The sequence below is a fragment of the Cetorhinus maximus genome, chromosome 18 (genome assembly GCF_964194155.1).
Source record: "Cetorhinus maximus chromosome 18, sCetMax3.hap1.1, whole genome shotgun sequence".
In the NCBI taxonomy this organism is placed as follows: domain Eukaryota; kingdom Metazoa; phylum Chordata; class Chondrichthyes; order Lamniformes; family Cetorhinidae; genus Cetorhinus; species Cetorhinus maximus.
The window spans coordinates 82,060,140-82,075,091 of record NC_135896.1 but is presented as its reverse complement, the minus strand read 5'-3'; the positions used below and the strand labels follow the sequence as shown (position 1 = coordinate 82,075,091).

General features: G+C 48.4%; 1 protein-coding gene across 2 annotated transcripts in view; it reads left to right on the top strand.

Moving 5' to 3' along the window:
- mapkbp1 (mitogen-activated protein kinase binding protein 1) overlaps positions 1-14,952 on the top strand; it is a 264,467-nt gene that overhangs the window by 180,023 nt on the left and 69,492 nt on the right. For both annotated transcript variants that reach the window (XM_078563074.1, XM_078563073.1), the window contains exons 7-10: positions 255-437; positions 7,573-7,733; positions 12,112-12,301; positions 14,574-14,720. In XM_078563074.1, coding sequence (XP_078419200.1) covers positions 255-437; positions 7,573-7,733; positions 12,112-12,301; positions 14,574-14,720 — 681 coding nt within the window. The remainder of the gene's footprint in view (positions 1-254; positions 438-7,572; positions 7,734-12,111; positions 12,302-14,573; positions 14,721-14,952) is intronic.

Below are 14,952 nucleotides of genomic sequence, written 5' to 3'. Positions count from 1 at the left end.
CTTTCTTTCTGTGCCCTTGTGTGTCTCTCTCTGCCTGCACGTCTATTTGTTCCTCTCCATGGGCCCAATTTTAACTGTGTACAAGTGGATGAGTTTTGATTGTGTTAAAATTGAGCCCCAGGTGGCTGTTTTTCCTCTCATCCCCCACTGTTCCTCTCGCTCGGTCTGCTGGTGTTCTCCCGTTCCTGTCACTGCCGCCTGCTCTTCCCTGTTGGGGGGCCCCGTTGATGGAGGTTTGTTGCCCTCTGTTTCAGGTGAATGCCACCGTCCCTCTGCTGGGACGTTCGGGACTACTGGGCGAGCTGCGTAACAACTTCTTCAGTGATGTGGCGTGCGGGCGCAGCAAGAAAGCCGACAGTACGTTCTGCATCACCACCTCCGGCCTTCTGTGTGAGTTCAGTGAGAAGAGGCTTCTGGTTAAGTGGGTCGAGCTGAGGGTAAGTGCCATTGAGAATTTGTCATTTTAAGGCAAAGGCCTGGCAACAGTGAGACCCATTGATATGTGCAGTTTGTCACCCGACTACTCTCAAATACTATCATAGTGATTCCACTACACTTGATTAAGCTGCTCTCCTTCCTTTCTCTGTTTGATTTCTGTGAGCATCTAATTTAACAATAACCTCCCTGGGTCAACCCTGGCTCAGGGGTAACAGTCTTACCTCTGAGTCAGAGGTTGTGGGCTCTTAAACACAGAATGACATTCCAGTGCAGTACCAAAGGAGCGCTAGACTGTTCTTGCACCGTCTCTGAGATGAGATGTTAAACTGTGGCTCCATCTGCCCTCTCAGGTGCACGAAATGGACCCCGTGGTGCTAATTTGAAGAAGAGCAGGGTCGTTTTTGTTAGTGTCTTGATCATTATTTAACCCACCACCAAGATCACTGACCATCTGGTCATTATCTCATTACTGTTTTTGGGAGCTTTCTGTGCACAAATTAGCTGCTGCATTTCCTATATTACAACAGTGGCTGCACTGCAGTTGCACTTTATAAGTTGTAAAATGCTTTAGGACATCCTGTGGTCATGAAAGATACTTTAGAAATACAAGCTAATTCTTTCCTTCTTTGTAGTATAAAGGGTTAATGTTAAATATGTAAATTGACAGTCTACATCGTCAGTGATGTAACATCTCGTGACAACAGAGTGTGCTGAGGGATAGTTCTATGTAGAGCCTCATGCCAAGCCTTGTACTGTACATAGTTAGTATAATGGTCAATAAAAGGTAAAGTTCACTGATAGCCTTGCCTCCAGCAGTCTCTGTAAATCCTAAACATGGACAACCTCATCTAAGACCCAAAACGATGATAACAGAATCCTCTGGTGTCACTCCGACACAGCTCTTCAGTGCGTCATCCTGCAAAGTGTGGGTTGAGCTAGATGCTGGGAAATTTTGTGGACATTCTCCCGATTTATTGTCGTACTCTAGGACGGGGGAACCCTCCCTTTTTTTAATCCATGTAAATCAGATTTCCGAAGTAATGGGAGGCAGCCAGGAGAACTTCCCAGGAAATTCCGGGTGAGGCAGCGCTGTTCCCCGAACACCTGTGACTCTTATCCTGGGGTTTCTGAACGGGATCAGATGCCCACCTGGTGGCTTTAGTGGGTGGAGGCACTGCCCAGGGTAACCAGGAGTTCATCATCCAGTTACAGAAAGGAATGGAGAGTACTCTAGCTGGCCCAGCATTGCTCCTGGGGAGAGATCAACTGACCAACCAAGGATTCATCCTCCTGATCACCAGTCAGCTGCCATTCATGGAGGTGTGGCTACCAGACAAAGTGACGAGCAGGGTGGAGTGGGTGATGCCTTCTGTGGTCAGATAGCCAACCGGCGTTTGTGCCCCAGGCTTAAACACACAGTTGGGTGAGGTACAGAGGATGGTCAGTGCCCATGACCCAGCGACTTGGGGAGAGGAGCTGAGAAAACTGGATGGGAGAAGGGACAACAGCCTGAGCTGGTGATGATAACCAATGTGTCAGGGCCAGTGTGACAGTGGGTCGATGGCCTGAGCAGCTCCTCAGGACCAAAGATAGGAAGTCCTCTCACTCAGATGTGTGATGGGGTACAGTCCCCCGCCCAGCACACCACTCTTCATTATGGACAGAATTCTACATTGTGCTGGGGTCCCCTTGCCCCCCCCCACCCCGTGTAAATTCTTCGCCCCTGCCCCAGCGGGTTGCTCCGCAGCAACTTAATGCTCGACAGGTTATTAATTGGCTCGGGTCAAGACTTCTGCCTCCATCCGGGGAGGAAGCCCCACCTTTGAAAGCTGCTGGCCAATGAAATTGGCCAATTCCATGTGGAGATCTTGACTGGACCCAGATGGGGAGGTCAGTGGGGGTAGGGTTTTTGGTGGGTCAGCCGAATGGGTTAACAGGTCCTGGTGAGGGGTTGTGCACTGGGGTGCTGGAGTGGATAGGCCAAGGTGGGCGGAGAATCCTGGGTTGTGGGGGAGGGGGTGACGCTGTGTGAGGAGGGAAAAGGGAACAGGGTAGTTTGGGGGGAGGGGTTGCCTGATAAGCCCAGGGGGTCTGTAAAGGCAGTCAGTACCTCTCGCACTTGCCTGCCAGCAGCTCGAGCAGTGAACGCTGCTAGGCTTCACTCTTAAGTGGCCTCTTAAGGGCCTCAATTGGCCCGCAGGCTGGTCACCCTAATGCCTCCCTCTCCGCCTGTAAAATTGTGATGGGGGCAGGGTGAGAGGGTTGACTCCAGGAACGGCACCTATGGCATTAGGCCCAATTTTAGGTCTCCCCTGCCTGCCTTCTAACCTGCCCCTGGGGGAGCATAAAATTCTGCCCTACGTAAGGCTCTGCAACCCAGCCATCACCTGATGTCCACTTCAGCAGTGGGCAGTGATCCAAACAGGGAATTATTTCCCCTTCCAAACCTGGGAGGGCATTTGCAGCCCCACTGAGGGGAGGGGCCCCTCCGTCTTTACAGTGTCCTTTCCCACATTACCCCCTGGGGAGCCATGTTTGGACCTGCAGGCTGATTAACAACCCAACAGACTGAATGGCCTTTATCATCTCTGCAAGGCTGATGAAGTCATTTTGAAGAGTTATTACTGTCGGAAACGCCAATCTACACACAGCAAGATCCCACAAACAGCAGTGAAATAAATGACTAGAAAATCTGTGATGTCAGGAGAGCGATAACCATTGGCTAGGGCAATGCGCAGGATATGTTAAGTAAAAGGAAAGGTTTGTTCCTGTCAGGTTCTGTGTGGATTGTATGCTTTGTGTAGTTTAATGCTGCAAACTGGGAATGTACTGACAGAGGAGCTAGCCCTTGACAGTGGAAAGGTCTGTGTTGGTGAAGCTGCCATCCATTGTTCTGCCTACGAGAGGTGTATGTGAGAATATGTAGCTCCTGTGCGATGTGTCTGCCAGTGTGTGCCTTCCTGTTGATCTGCACTGGAAATGTAGCCAAGTAGAAGGATAGAGATGTGATGTGTGTTCTGTCAGCTCAGTGTGCTGCTCTGTATTGTATCTCTAACACTTGATTCCCTCTCCTCTTCCCGACTGCTCTCCCCCTGTTGACTTTGAAAAGAACATAGACAGTACAACAGTAAGTGTACATGCCAGTGTCAGCATCCTCCATTACCCGTTCAACTCTGACATCCTCCATTGTGTGTCTGCATCTCTGTGACGAATTATCGTGCTCAGTTACACGCGCATGAGGGTTCAAGGAGTCTATCATCTTGCTCCTCTTTGAATTTGCTTCCTTGGTGTTTTGTGTGCTTGCTGCTGAGGGTGAGGAATGTTTCTGCACCATCTCTGTGCACCCATCACTCCTCTGCTCACTGACCTACATTGGCTCCTGATTCAGTAACGCTTTGATTTTAAAACCCGCTTGCTTGTTTTCAAGTCCCTCTCGTGGCCTCACCTCTCCCTACCTCTGAAATCGGCTCCAGCCCCGCAGCCCCCTGAGATCTCTGCAGTTCTCCAACTCTGATCTCTCAACCATCCCCCACTTCCTTCGCTGGATCCACCATTGGTGGCTGTACCTTCAGCTGCCTGGGCCCAAGGCTCTGGAATTCACTTCCTAAACCTCTCTTCTCTTCCCCCCCACTTTATGACATTCCTTAAAACCTACCTCTTTGACCAAGCTTTTCATCACCCATGGCAAAACATTTGGGGAGAAATGAGGAGGATTTTAGTTACTCAGCGAGTTGTTATGATCTCGAATGCACTGCCTGAAAGTGAGTAGTAACTTGTATAAAGGAATTGGATGTATACTCCCTTTCCTCCCTTCCCCTTTCAGCTTTTCCCATCTTACATGGAGTTGCCACAAGGCTGGTTTCTCACTCCTTCATGTCAACCATCTTTTTTTTCGGTGTTTGGTCGGTAGCTTTACAGCCAGATGCCCCTCCTGCCGGCAGCCCTCCCCACTCATCCGGCCTTGGGACCGGCACTGACACACGCCGGCTTGGCTGCACCACCGGCTGGGGAATGGGATTTAGGCTGGAGAGAAAAAAATGCAGGGCGCAGGGGAGTGCGGCTAATTGGAAACCTTTTTCAAAGGGCCAGCACGGGCGCAAGGGCCGAATGGCCCCCTCCTGCGCTGTACGGTTCTGTGATTCAACCAACCTTGTGGCCTCTTTTAAACTAACTTCCCAATTTCCTGCAGGTTTGTGCCAAGATACAGGCAGTTTTGTGCGCACATGCCCGCTGGGGATTGGCTGAACCAGGAGAGAGAGACAGAGGAGCTGCTCATCTTATCAGCCAGGTCCTAGTAGCGAAAGGGCGGCGTAATGGCAGCCAATCCCGCAAGCGTTCTGTCCTCCGCCTGCTTCCCAAAGGCACTGACTGAATCAGGGATCTGGTTCTGCGGCCACAGCTAGCCATCTGACACCCCTCCTCAGATGGCTATACCACGCGGGTGAGCCCACATGGATGGCCAATGGAAATTCGACCATGGGAGGGGGCATCGCATGCACCGCCACACCTGCGCTTTCCGGCAAGATTCTCTTCATGGCGACAGGAAAGGGATTTCTTGCCCCCGGCTTCCCACCCAGTATTTCAGATGCTTATCCAATTCCCTTTTGAAAGACGCAGTGGAATCTGCCCCCTCCTCACACTCAGGCAGTGCATTCCAGATCCTAACTCCCACGCGCTGCGTAAAGACGTTTTTTTCTGCAAGTTGTCTTTGATTACTTTGTCAATCACTTTAAATCGGTGTTTCCTCCCTCACCCCCCTCAGCCCTCTGCCCCTTGCCCCCTCACCCATCGCCTACACCACTGAACTGCTGGAAAAATCCTTGAGTGACAGCCCACAAATCATAGAATTCCTACAGCACAGAAAGAGGCCGTTCAGCCCTTTGTGCCTGTGCTGTCTCTTTGAAAGAGATATCTAATTAGTCCCACTCGGCTGCTCTTTCCCCATAGCCCTGCTAATGTTTCCCCCCTTTCAGGTATTTAATTCACATCGTTAGCCTGTCCGGTGGGCTGGGTGGGGGCGAGCGGGAGCGGTCGGGAAGCCGACCATGATTTCACTCTGGCGAGCCAATGAAGGCCCACCCAGCGTGAAATGTATGCTGCAGCGCTCAGCGCTGCCTGTGTGTGGGGGGAGAGGAGGGCGAGTTTGTGCATGCACACAGGTACGCGCAGGAAGAGCTCCCCGAGGCACAGAGCTCCCTCAGGGAGATGAAGATTTTGAAAAATAAAAATAAAATAAAAAGACGAAGAAAAATAAAAAAGCAAGATTTTTAAAAATGTTAACAACGTGTCTCCTCATGTGACCCTGTCACACGAGCAGGGACATGTTAGAGATTAGTTTGAAAAATTTTCTTTTTTATTAATGACGGACTGAAACCTCATCCCGCCCGTGGATGAGGTTTCGCAAAAAATCCAAAGGCCGCTTGGCTTTTTCGCCTGCCCGCCCACCGTAAGGTTGGACGGGCAACGAAAAGTTGAATTCAATTAGATCTTTAATGGCCTCAATCGGCCTGTTCATTGTCAGCGAGCGTGCTGCTGACTCCCGCGCGTGCCTGCTGACCGAAATATCGCACAAGTGCGCAATGATGCTGGGACGCTCACCCGATGTCACTGCTCGTCATTTTACGCTCGTTTGGGTTGGGCGCGCGTCAACCCGACAAGCGTAAAATTCTGCCCATTGAGACAGGAAAATGTGAGAAAGGCATAAGTACAGCATTTAAGCACCTTCATCTTATGTTTCCTTCACCAGATGAATGCTTTCAGAAATTTTCAACCAACATGAGCCTAAGTATCCGTGTCTCCGCCCAGCTCATGTTAGTCAAAATGTACTATTCATTTTTTTTTTAGCAGGGATAAGATTTACTGTACAAAAACAAAAATTGCTTCATAAGGGCCACCTTATGCACAGTTATCTGGACAGGATGGGAGGGGGAGAGGGGGAAAGTACTTTGCTGTGTGTTCACACACAAAAGAAAAGTCGCTACCGAGCAGGAAAATAGGTTTTGATGAGTGAGTGTTCTAAGGGAGTGATTTCTTCCACCCTGCACTAATGGAGGCTCAATTATCAACTGCAGCCACGCTGTCCTGACAGATTTACCATGTTGAAATTTATTAGGACAAACAAGGAAGTCATTATGTTTTTGACAGACCTGCCTTCTGACCATATCCTCAATCTACCAGGACAAAGCTCATTGCTTCTTACGCCATTGATGCAGCCGTCGCAAGTAACACATTTCTCAATTCTATTGCCCCCCCCTGGGGACTTAACTCCTAATTTCCTGATTTTTATCTGTGTCTCTCCCCTCCGATCTAAAACCCCGCCATTCTGAACAATTTTCTCAAATTCCTTGTCAATCGTGATGCCATTAATTCGAATCACCTCAGTCACCTTTTCCCAAGAAGGCAAACCCTTTGTCTATCCTATATCCTAAATTCCTGATATCCACAATTGTATTGCCAAATTCTCAGCAGCCCCTCAAGGTCACTAATATCCTTTCAACTTCAGATACTCACTGACCCCATCCCTGTAAAAACAAGTTATGGAGACAAATATTTTAAATTCTCTCAATTACAATCAAAATGGCGTTTTAATTTCTAATTCTGTGACTTCAATGTGCGTGTGTATGTACGTGTGTGCGTGTGCGTGTGCATGTCTGCATGTGTGTGTATGTATGTGTGTGTGCATGTGTGCGTGTGCATGTCTGCGTGTGCGTGTATGTATGTGTGTGTGTGCGTGTGCATGTGTGTGTATGTATGTGTGTGTGTGCGTGTGCATGTCTGTGTGTGCGTGTATATGTGTGTGTGTCTGCGTGCATGTGTATGCATGTGTGTGTGTGTGTGCATGTGTGCATGTATGTATGTGTGTATGTGCGTGTGCATGTCTGTGTGTGCGTGTATGTATGTGTGTGTGTCTGCGTGCATGTGTATGCATGTGTATGTGTGTGTGCGTGTGTGTGTATGTGTGTTTTGCAGCTTGTTGCTGCCTGGAGCCAAATCTTTCGCGGTAACAAATGATTCGTTTTTAATACAGCAGCAATTTGTTTGGATTTTATTTTTTGGAAAAACAACTATAGGGGTCTTTTTTTTATTTCAAGAATGTAATCTCTTTATAATGTTGATCCTTTCCCCTCCCCACAGACCACAATGGCCAACTGCTTGTCGGTCAATGAGGATTTTATCTTCTGCGGTTGTGCCGATGGGACAGTGCGGCTTTTTAATCCTGCTAACCTCCATTTCATCGCCACAATGCCCAAACCACACTACCTGAGCATGGACATCGCAGCTGCCACAGAGCCAAGGTGAGATTTCATGCTGCATTGAGGTGTAGAAAGCTAGAAGAATTAGCCCACTGCTGGAATATTCTGGAAAGATCTTCTGTCTACAGCGACCACTGAATTCTGAGTTGAGAAATGGTTCACAGAGGCTAAGTTCACTGGGTGTGAGTGACTGTTAAAGTGGGTCATAGCAGTGAAGTTGTCCCCTTCCAGTGAGGCTTATGAGGAAGGGCATTCAAAGAGTTAGAGACATGCCACAGGTCTACACAAACACTGGCCAGTGCAGAGACATGGGGAGAGAGAGAGACAGACAGACACACACGCACACGCATATACACACACAAACATATGCAAACAGAGGAACAGAAACACATGCAAACTCAGATACAGATGCACATGCAACACACAAACATATGCAAACAGAGGAACAGAAACACATGCAAACTCAGATACAGATGCACATGCAACACACAGAATACATGTGCACACACAACAACACGGAGCAGTCATGCACACACAAACACGCATGCAAACACGGATGCACATAAATACAGATGTGTCAGAACCTTGCCAAAGCAGATGGGCTGGCTGCACAATGTAAAGGCATTGACTAAAGCGGCAGCCATTCAATCCTTTGTATATAAGGGGGAATTAGCAAAGAGGAGTTTGTGCATTGCCATTGACCTGCCATTGTGGAAGCTGAGCTGTCAGATGGTGAAAGTGAGAGGGTGCAGAGGTCAGTCCAGGTCACTGTGAGGTGGCGGAGAAGCAGTGCAGCTGAGGTTGATGAAATGAGGCTACCTCTGGACATTGGACCCGCCATGTCTAGCTCTCGTCTCCCGGACACGCCACTGTCCCTAATTGGATGGCGATCATGGAGGCGACCCACTAATTGGCCGTCTTCCGCAAAATTCAGCTGAATGTTACACGATAACCTCAAGTGGGGTCAGAACCTGGAAATGGTCCCCATGTCGGCCCTCTTGGAAAAATTCAGCCCCAATAGAAGGAGATACAGACGCGATCATGCCAAAGCTAAAGAGAGCTACCGAGACAGAAAGAGAATGAGACATGGGGAAGAATTTTCCCAGCGGGTTTGGGGCGAGCAGAGTGGGAAAGTCCCAGAAATTGACGTCATGTTCTGACCCAATCCCGCCCTCTTCCGGCTTTCCCCAGGGCAGAATTGAAGGGGAGCAGGGAACCCCCTTGAATCTGATGGATAAGTAATTAAGAAACTGCTGAGGTTTTTAAGACATCAATAATGAGCTGTTTCAGTCCTGAGTCCTAGATTGCCCAGCTTGGAACCTGCTGCCCGACCTGTCAACAACTTGCCTGGGCCACTGGGGTGAGCGCACAGCGGAAAGAACTTCAGCAAAACTGACAGGCTGGGAAGGCTTTGATTAGTTACACTGAGAAAGCTCCAGCCATGGCCAGGTGACGGGCTGCTGCTCATAGAGCTACTTCTCTCGGAGTGCTATCGCTGCTTGACAGTTGATTGTCAAGTTCTTCGAAGGCACTTCACCTGTCTGCCACTTGCCTCACTTTCAGCTGCACTACCATGTTGTCAGCCTTCACCACGACATGGGAGCAGCTTCCGCGACTCTGCCTTCCACCTCTGCGGGGGGCCAAAAAGCAGAGGCAACAACCCTGCCAACTGCTCCAGCAGCAGCAGCAGGAGCAACACGAGCTGCCTTCTCCTCAGTTGCATACCCCCTCACAGGGCAGAGGGATGGACACTGAGATCCGGCTGGAAGGAAGTGAGACTCCCCAACACAGGGCCTACAGACAGAGGATCAGCTCCTTCGACATGTCTAAGCACCCGGTGCGTCAGGAGGGTCAGGCTGCCACGTCAGTTCCCTGCTGACATCCTCCCGGAGCAAGACCTCCTTCCCATTGGAGCAGGTGGAGACGCATTGCCAATACCCAACAAAGTTCCTGTCACGGAGGCTCATTATCATATTGCTGTCTGTGGGAGTTTGCTGTACACGCATTGGCTGCCCCATTTCCTACATTACACCAGTGGCTACACTTCAAAAGTCCCTCATTGGCCATAAGGCACTTTGGATGTGAAAAGCAGCATTGAAAGCTACCCACAGTCCCTTTAAGCGGAGGCTGAAGTGGTGCTGAGCGTGAGTGTACCATTCATTGTAGAGCGGGGTGGCCGTCCTGGGGAATGCAGTCTTATCCCTCACTAACTCTCTCCAGAGGCTGTGTTAATGAATCTGGGAGTAGAACAATACACACACAGATCGAGCGATGAATCCTTTGCTTGTTCCAGGGTGGTTGCTGTCAGCATGTGATGCGAATGTGGGCTTGATGGCATTTGGCACTGTTCGCCGTCCCATGCAAAAATGTCACAAATGTATGAGAGGCTTGTCTTTCAATACAAACCATTCAGCGTTTAAAGAGTCAGTACCACTAAATGCTGAATTAGTGTTATTAAAGAAGCAATACATATTTTTTTTGCTGCCTAATTTTTTGCCTCATCTAACATTGCTACTCATTCTTCAGTATAGTTAAAGGGATTCAACAGACTTCACTCCCTCACCCAAAGGCCCATTCTTTGGGCCTGTGCTTCTTGAAGCTCTCCACCACTGAGAATTTTCCTCATGTCGTGTCTGGGTCTGCTTTAGACTGATTGACGGAGATTGATTGCTATAATTAGTCAACAACTCCTTTATCACTGTATTTTGCCACTACTGAGATTGTAAAAGACATTATGGATGGACCTTTTCCTTTTGTCAGCTAGGAATTCCAACGTTCCTATGATCTTCAAGCTTGGGCCCAGAAAGTGCATGTTGACTGAGGCGAGTATCAGTGCTGAGCTACATCATGCTCTCCTGTTTATTTTTTACATTTATTCTTTGGTTATGGGCATCGCTGGCAAGGCCAACATTTATTGCTCATCCCTAATTGTCTTTGAGAAGGTGGTGGTGACCCACCTTCTTGAACCGCTGCAGCCCATGTGGAGAAGGTACTTCCACAGTGCTGTTGGTTAGGTGACTCCAGGATTTTGACCCAACAACTACAAATGAACGAGGATATATGTCCAAGTCATGGTGGTGACTTGAAGGGGAACTTGGAGCTGGTGGTGTTCCCATTCCCCAGCTTCCCTTGTCCTTCTAGATGGTGGAGGTTACAGGTTTGATATCCACTTCTATGCAACAGGAATCAGCAAGGAGTGACCAGGCTGACTAGCTTCTTTCCTTTCCTAATCTGAAATCAAGGGACAGGAATTGTAACTCCGCAGTGGGGGCAGGCACAGCAGCCGGGGTGGTGGGGGCGGGTGTAAAATTCCGCTCTGCTGGCTCCATCCTGCTAACCGGACGATTTTCCAGGAGGCAGGAATGGAGGCGGCGGGTCTACCTGCCCAAAGAGCGGCAGAAAGCCAGCTAACGCGATTGAAATGTTTATTGTCTGAAACCAGTTGGAATTTTCCAGTCGGCCTGCAGCCCCCACCCCCCCCCCCCCCCCCAGCAACCCTCACCCCTTCACCTCGCGAGTCACTGGGGACTAGGCCCGCAGACTGGAGGCCGACTCACGATGGTCGTCCGGAGGACCAGTTCTCCAGGTAGGCTTCGAGGCACTTTCTCCCTCCCCCTTGCCTGTAGCTATGGTCACAGGCCATGCTGTGGAGGTGCTCCCCCTCCAGACCGGGTGCCCAGCTGCCGAGTCACTTTTTTTAATCTAAAATTTTGAAAAGCTGGAGAGACACTGCCTCCATCTTGAGATGCCCGCTCCCTCGCTTATCTGACACGGCAGCCTGCAGCCCCGTCAAGGATGAAGGACCTCCTGTTGGCCCACCAGTTTAGAGACCCCACTTTCTGACCACTAATTGGCCAACTGGGGAAAAATCACTTCCAAATGATTGTCCCTCACACCGTGTAAGGTTCTGGCCCCCATTTGATCCTGATTTCGGGATCCCGAAGCCCACAGGAGAATTCCTGCCCACTGAAGCTAATTATAGCCCCCTCCGCCCTGCTTTCCCCCGACCCTGATAGCTGGCCCAGGTTGAGATCAGTTAACACAAGCTGGGGGTCAGGCCTGGGGACTTCCTCATCTGTACAACTTTGTAAGTCAAGGTGATCACCATGCTAGGCGGAGCCCACACATACTACAGTCAGATGGATCTTTCAACCATGTTTCCAAAGCCAGATACTTCTGATCCCTGCCGGATCAAATGTTAGTTTTGATGGAGTCAACAGTGGCATTAGAGGTTTGGCTCTTAGCCATCAGAATTCTGTCTTGCTGAAGCAAAAGCTTAACTTTAGGTGTTTAAGTACAAAGGAGGGTGCACAGACTATGTACATAATGAAAGACTGTAGTTCACTTTGCAACACTCCTACTGTGCCATTTAGTATATGTTGTTTTGTGGTGTATTAACATCACTTTATTCCTTCTCTAGCCACCTATTCTCAAACAGAGCAGATGCCAAGTACCCAGACACCATTGCACTGACCTACGACCCCACGAACCGCTGGCTATCATGTGTGTACAATGACCACAGTCTGTACGTGTGGGATGTAAAGGACTTTAAGAAGGTCGGGAAAGTGTACTCTGCTCTCTACCATGCATCTTGCGTTTGGAATGTTGAGGTAAGGCTGTGGGTTGACTCACCATGGAAAGACATTTATAAAAGAAATGAAACAAGACAGCTTGGAGGCTGGTTTGCATCTATGGCTCCTCTCACACATTCTCTCTGTTTCTACATTACAACAGTGTCTACATTTCAAAACTACTTTGTTGACTGTAAATTGTTTTGGGACATCTTGAGGTTGTATAGGTGCGATATAAATCCTTCTTCCCTCTCAACCTCATCCACTTCCCTTTTCTCCATCTCTTCCTTTCATCTCCTCTCTTCACTTATTTTCTTCCTATCACCTTTTCTTTCCTTCCTCATTTCAATATTTTCTTACAGAGTAACATTCTCCTGCTATAATTGGCCCACTCACTTCAGATGGTCTGTGATCTGGAAGACTCAGATTACTGTCATTATAGAGTAATATTAACTGTGGCTGATGGTGTAAAATGGGCAATATAGATAATGGCTGCCCATAATACATCATGCCAGAATGTTCCTTTCTGTTTAAGTCAATGGGAGAGATGTACAATGAACAGCTGATCCAATATTGCCCATTTTATGCCATCGCCCAAAGTTAAGACTACGTCCAACTTTGTTTGGAACCACAAGTACAATGTAATTCTTGGTGGACACCCCCTTTCTGAGACGCTGTGCCATGAAGTTGAACCTGGATTCACAACCTGCCACACAATGAGTGACTAATTGTTGCAACAGGCGGTTGTTAAATGGAATCAAAGCATTTCCCTACAACAGGAAGGTAAATAAAAGAGAGATATTCTAAGGGCATCAAAGGCATCCTGCAGGATAATGGTTACCCTGATCGGGTCGTTTTGCACTGTATATCACACAAACTCATGAACGGGCCAAAGGTCGTCACTTTCAGCCCTGAAAAGTACCCAGTTCACCTCAGATTACCCTGGAAGGACAAGGTATCTCAAAAATTTGAGCAACAGGTGAAGCTAGCTGCTTCACGCTGCTACTATGCAGTAACAACACGAGTGGTATTGCCGCTAACAGGATGCTGCCGTCAAGCCCAAAAGACATTCTGCCTCTCACACAAATGAGTCATGTGGTATATGAATCCCAGTGCCAGTGTGATGCTGGGTATGTAGTCCGTACATCCCAAAGACTGGCTGATAGTATCAAACAGCATATCCCAGCCACTGTTTGCAACAGACAGGGTACAGGCCGTATCCAACCAGCTCGTGCTGGGAAAACTCAAAACACAGTGTCCAACATTAGATGTGATTTTGCAATTGGACATTTGCTAAATAATCATCAGTCTGCAAAGAATTACGCTGACAACCAATTTAAGATCGTCAATCAGGCTCATAGTGTGGCGCATTTGCATATACTGGAAGCTACATATATTAATACACAGGAACCTGTTCTTTGCAGACAGAAAGAACAAGTACACACATTGCGCCTGTTTCAGCTAAACAAAATAAGTGACAGCCATTCACTGACTCATTCCTCAGGGCAATGCATTGACCAATCAGGGTCAAGCTGCCTGGTTTAAATTTCAAACAATGCTTGGCAGTTAACTGTCAGTCACCATCACTGGTGCATTCTCCATGGCAATGCCTCTACCAGAGGCAAATTGCCAATCAATCAACACTCTCTTCACATACAGTATAAATTGTTGGGGTTTTCCCCCTTATACTGGTATTCTTGCGAGTGTCCTGATGAGTGCAAGACCAAAAGTTTAGACATGTATTTTTTTTCAGCAATACTCAAGTTCTGTATTACCAAACGACTAATTCTGTTTTGATGTAATATGTCACTTGCTGCAGAGAACTGGGAGAACACTTCCTCAATAGAGTTCAAAATAATTCTTCCTGAATGGGAGCTAGCATAACACTTCCTCAGTAGAAGCTGGGATAACTCTTGTCCAATAGAATTTGGCAATCCTGACTCTTAATACGAATCCTGAAGCTTGTTTTTGTTGGGACCACAAGCACGAGAGGATAGGACTCGAGCACTGTCCCAGGTAGGCCATGAAGAGATGTCTCAGAAACATGGGGAGTAGGAAGTCCATTGAGGAGTCACAGATGAAAAAATTGGGCCACTAATGGTGTATGAATGGGACAAGTAGATTGGGATATTTTAAACTCACATCGCCTAGGCTGTATAACTGGTTTCAGAAGTCACATGGATTCCAGCCCCTGGCAAAGCTCCAGGGCTCTTTAGGCACAGACTATGTCTTTTTGTTTTAAAAATATCATGCTCAGTCTCCAAATAATTGCTGGTGGACATCCTGAGTGTGTATCACTGTGTCTTAACAGGTGTACCCAGAAGTAGAGGACAGTAATCGGGCATGCCTGCCTCCAGGCTCCTTCATTACCTGCTCATCGGACAACACCCTCCGAATCTGGAACACCGAAGGCTCCAGCACCCACGGGACCTCACTACATCGAAACATGATCAGCAACGTAAGTGCCCAAGAGATCCCTGTCAACTCTACAGGCTCGGGTCACTGAGACCAGAACCTTCATTGTCACTCCTCTGGTGCCAGCCCATAAATTTATTGAATTATGTTTTGCAACTTGCCACGTGGGGATTTGGTTGAGGCAGAGATTGGTTGAATATCTTAAAGGCAGAGCTAGATAGATTCTTAATAAGCAAGGGGGTGAAAGGTTATCGGGGGTAGGTAGGAATATGAGG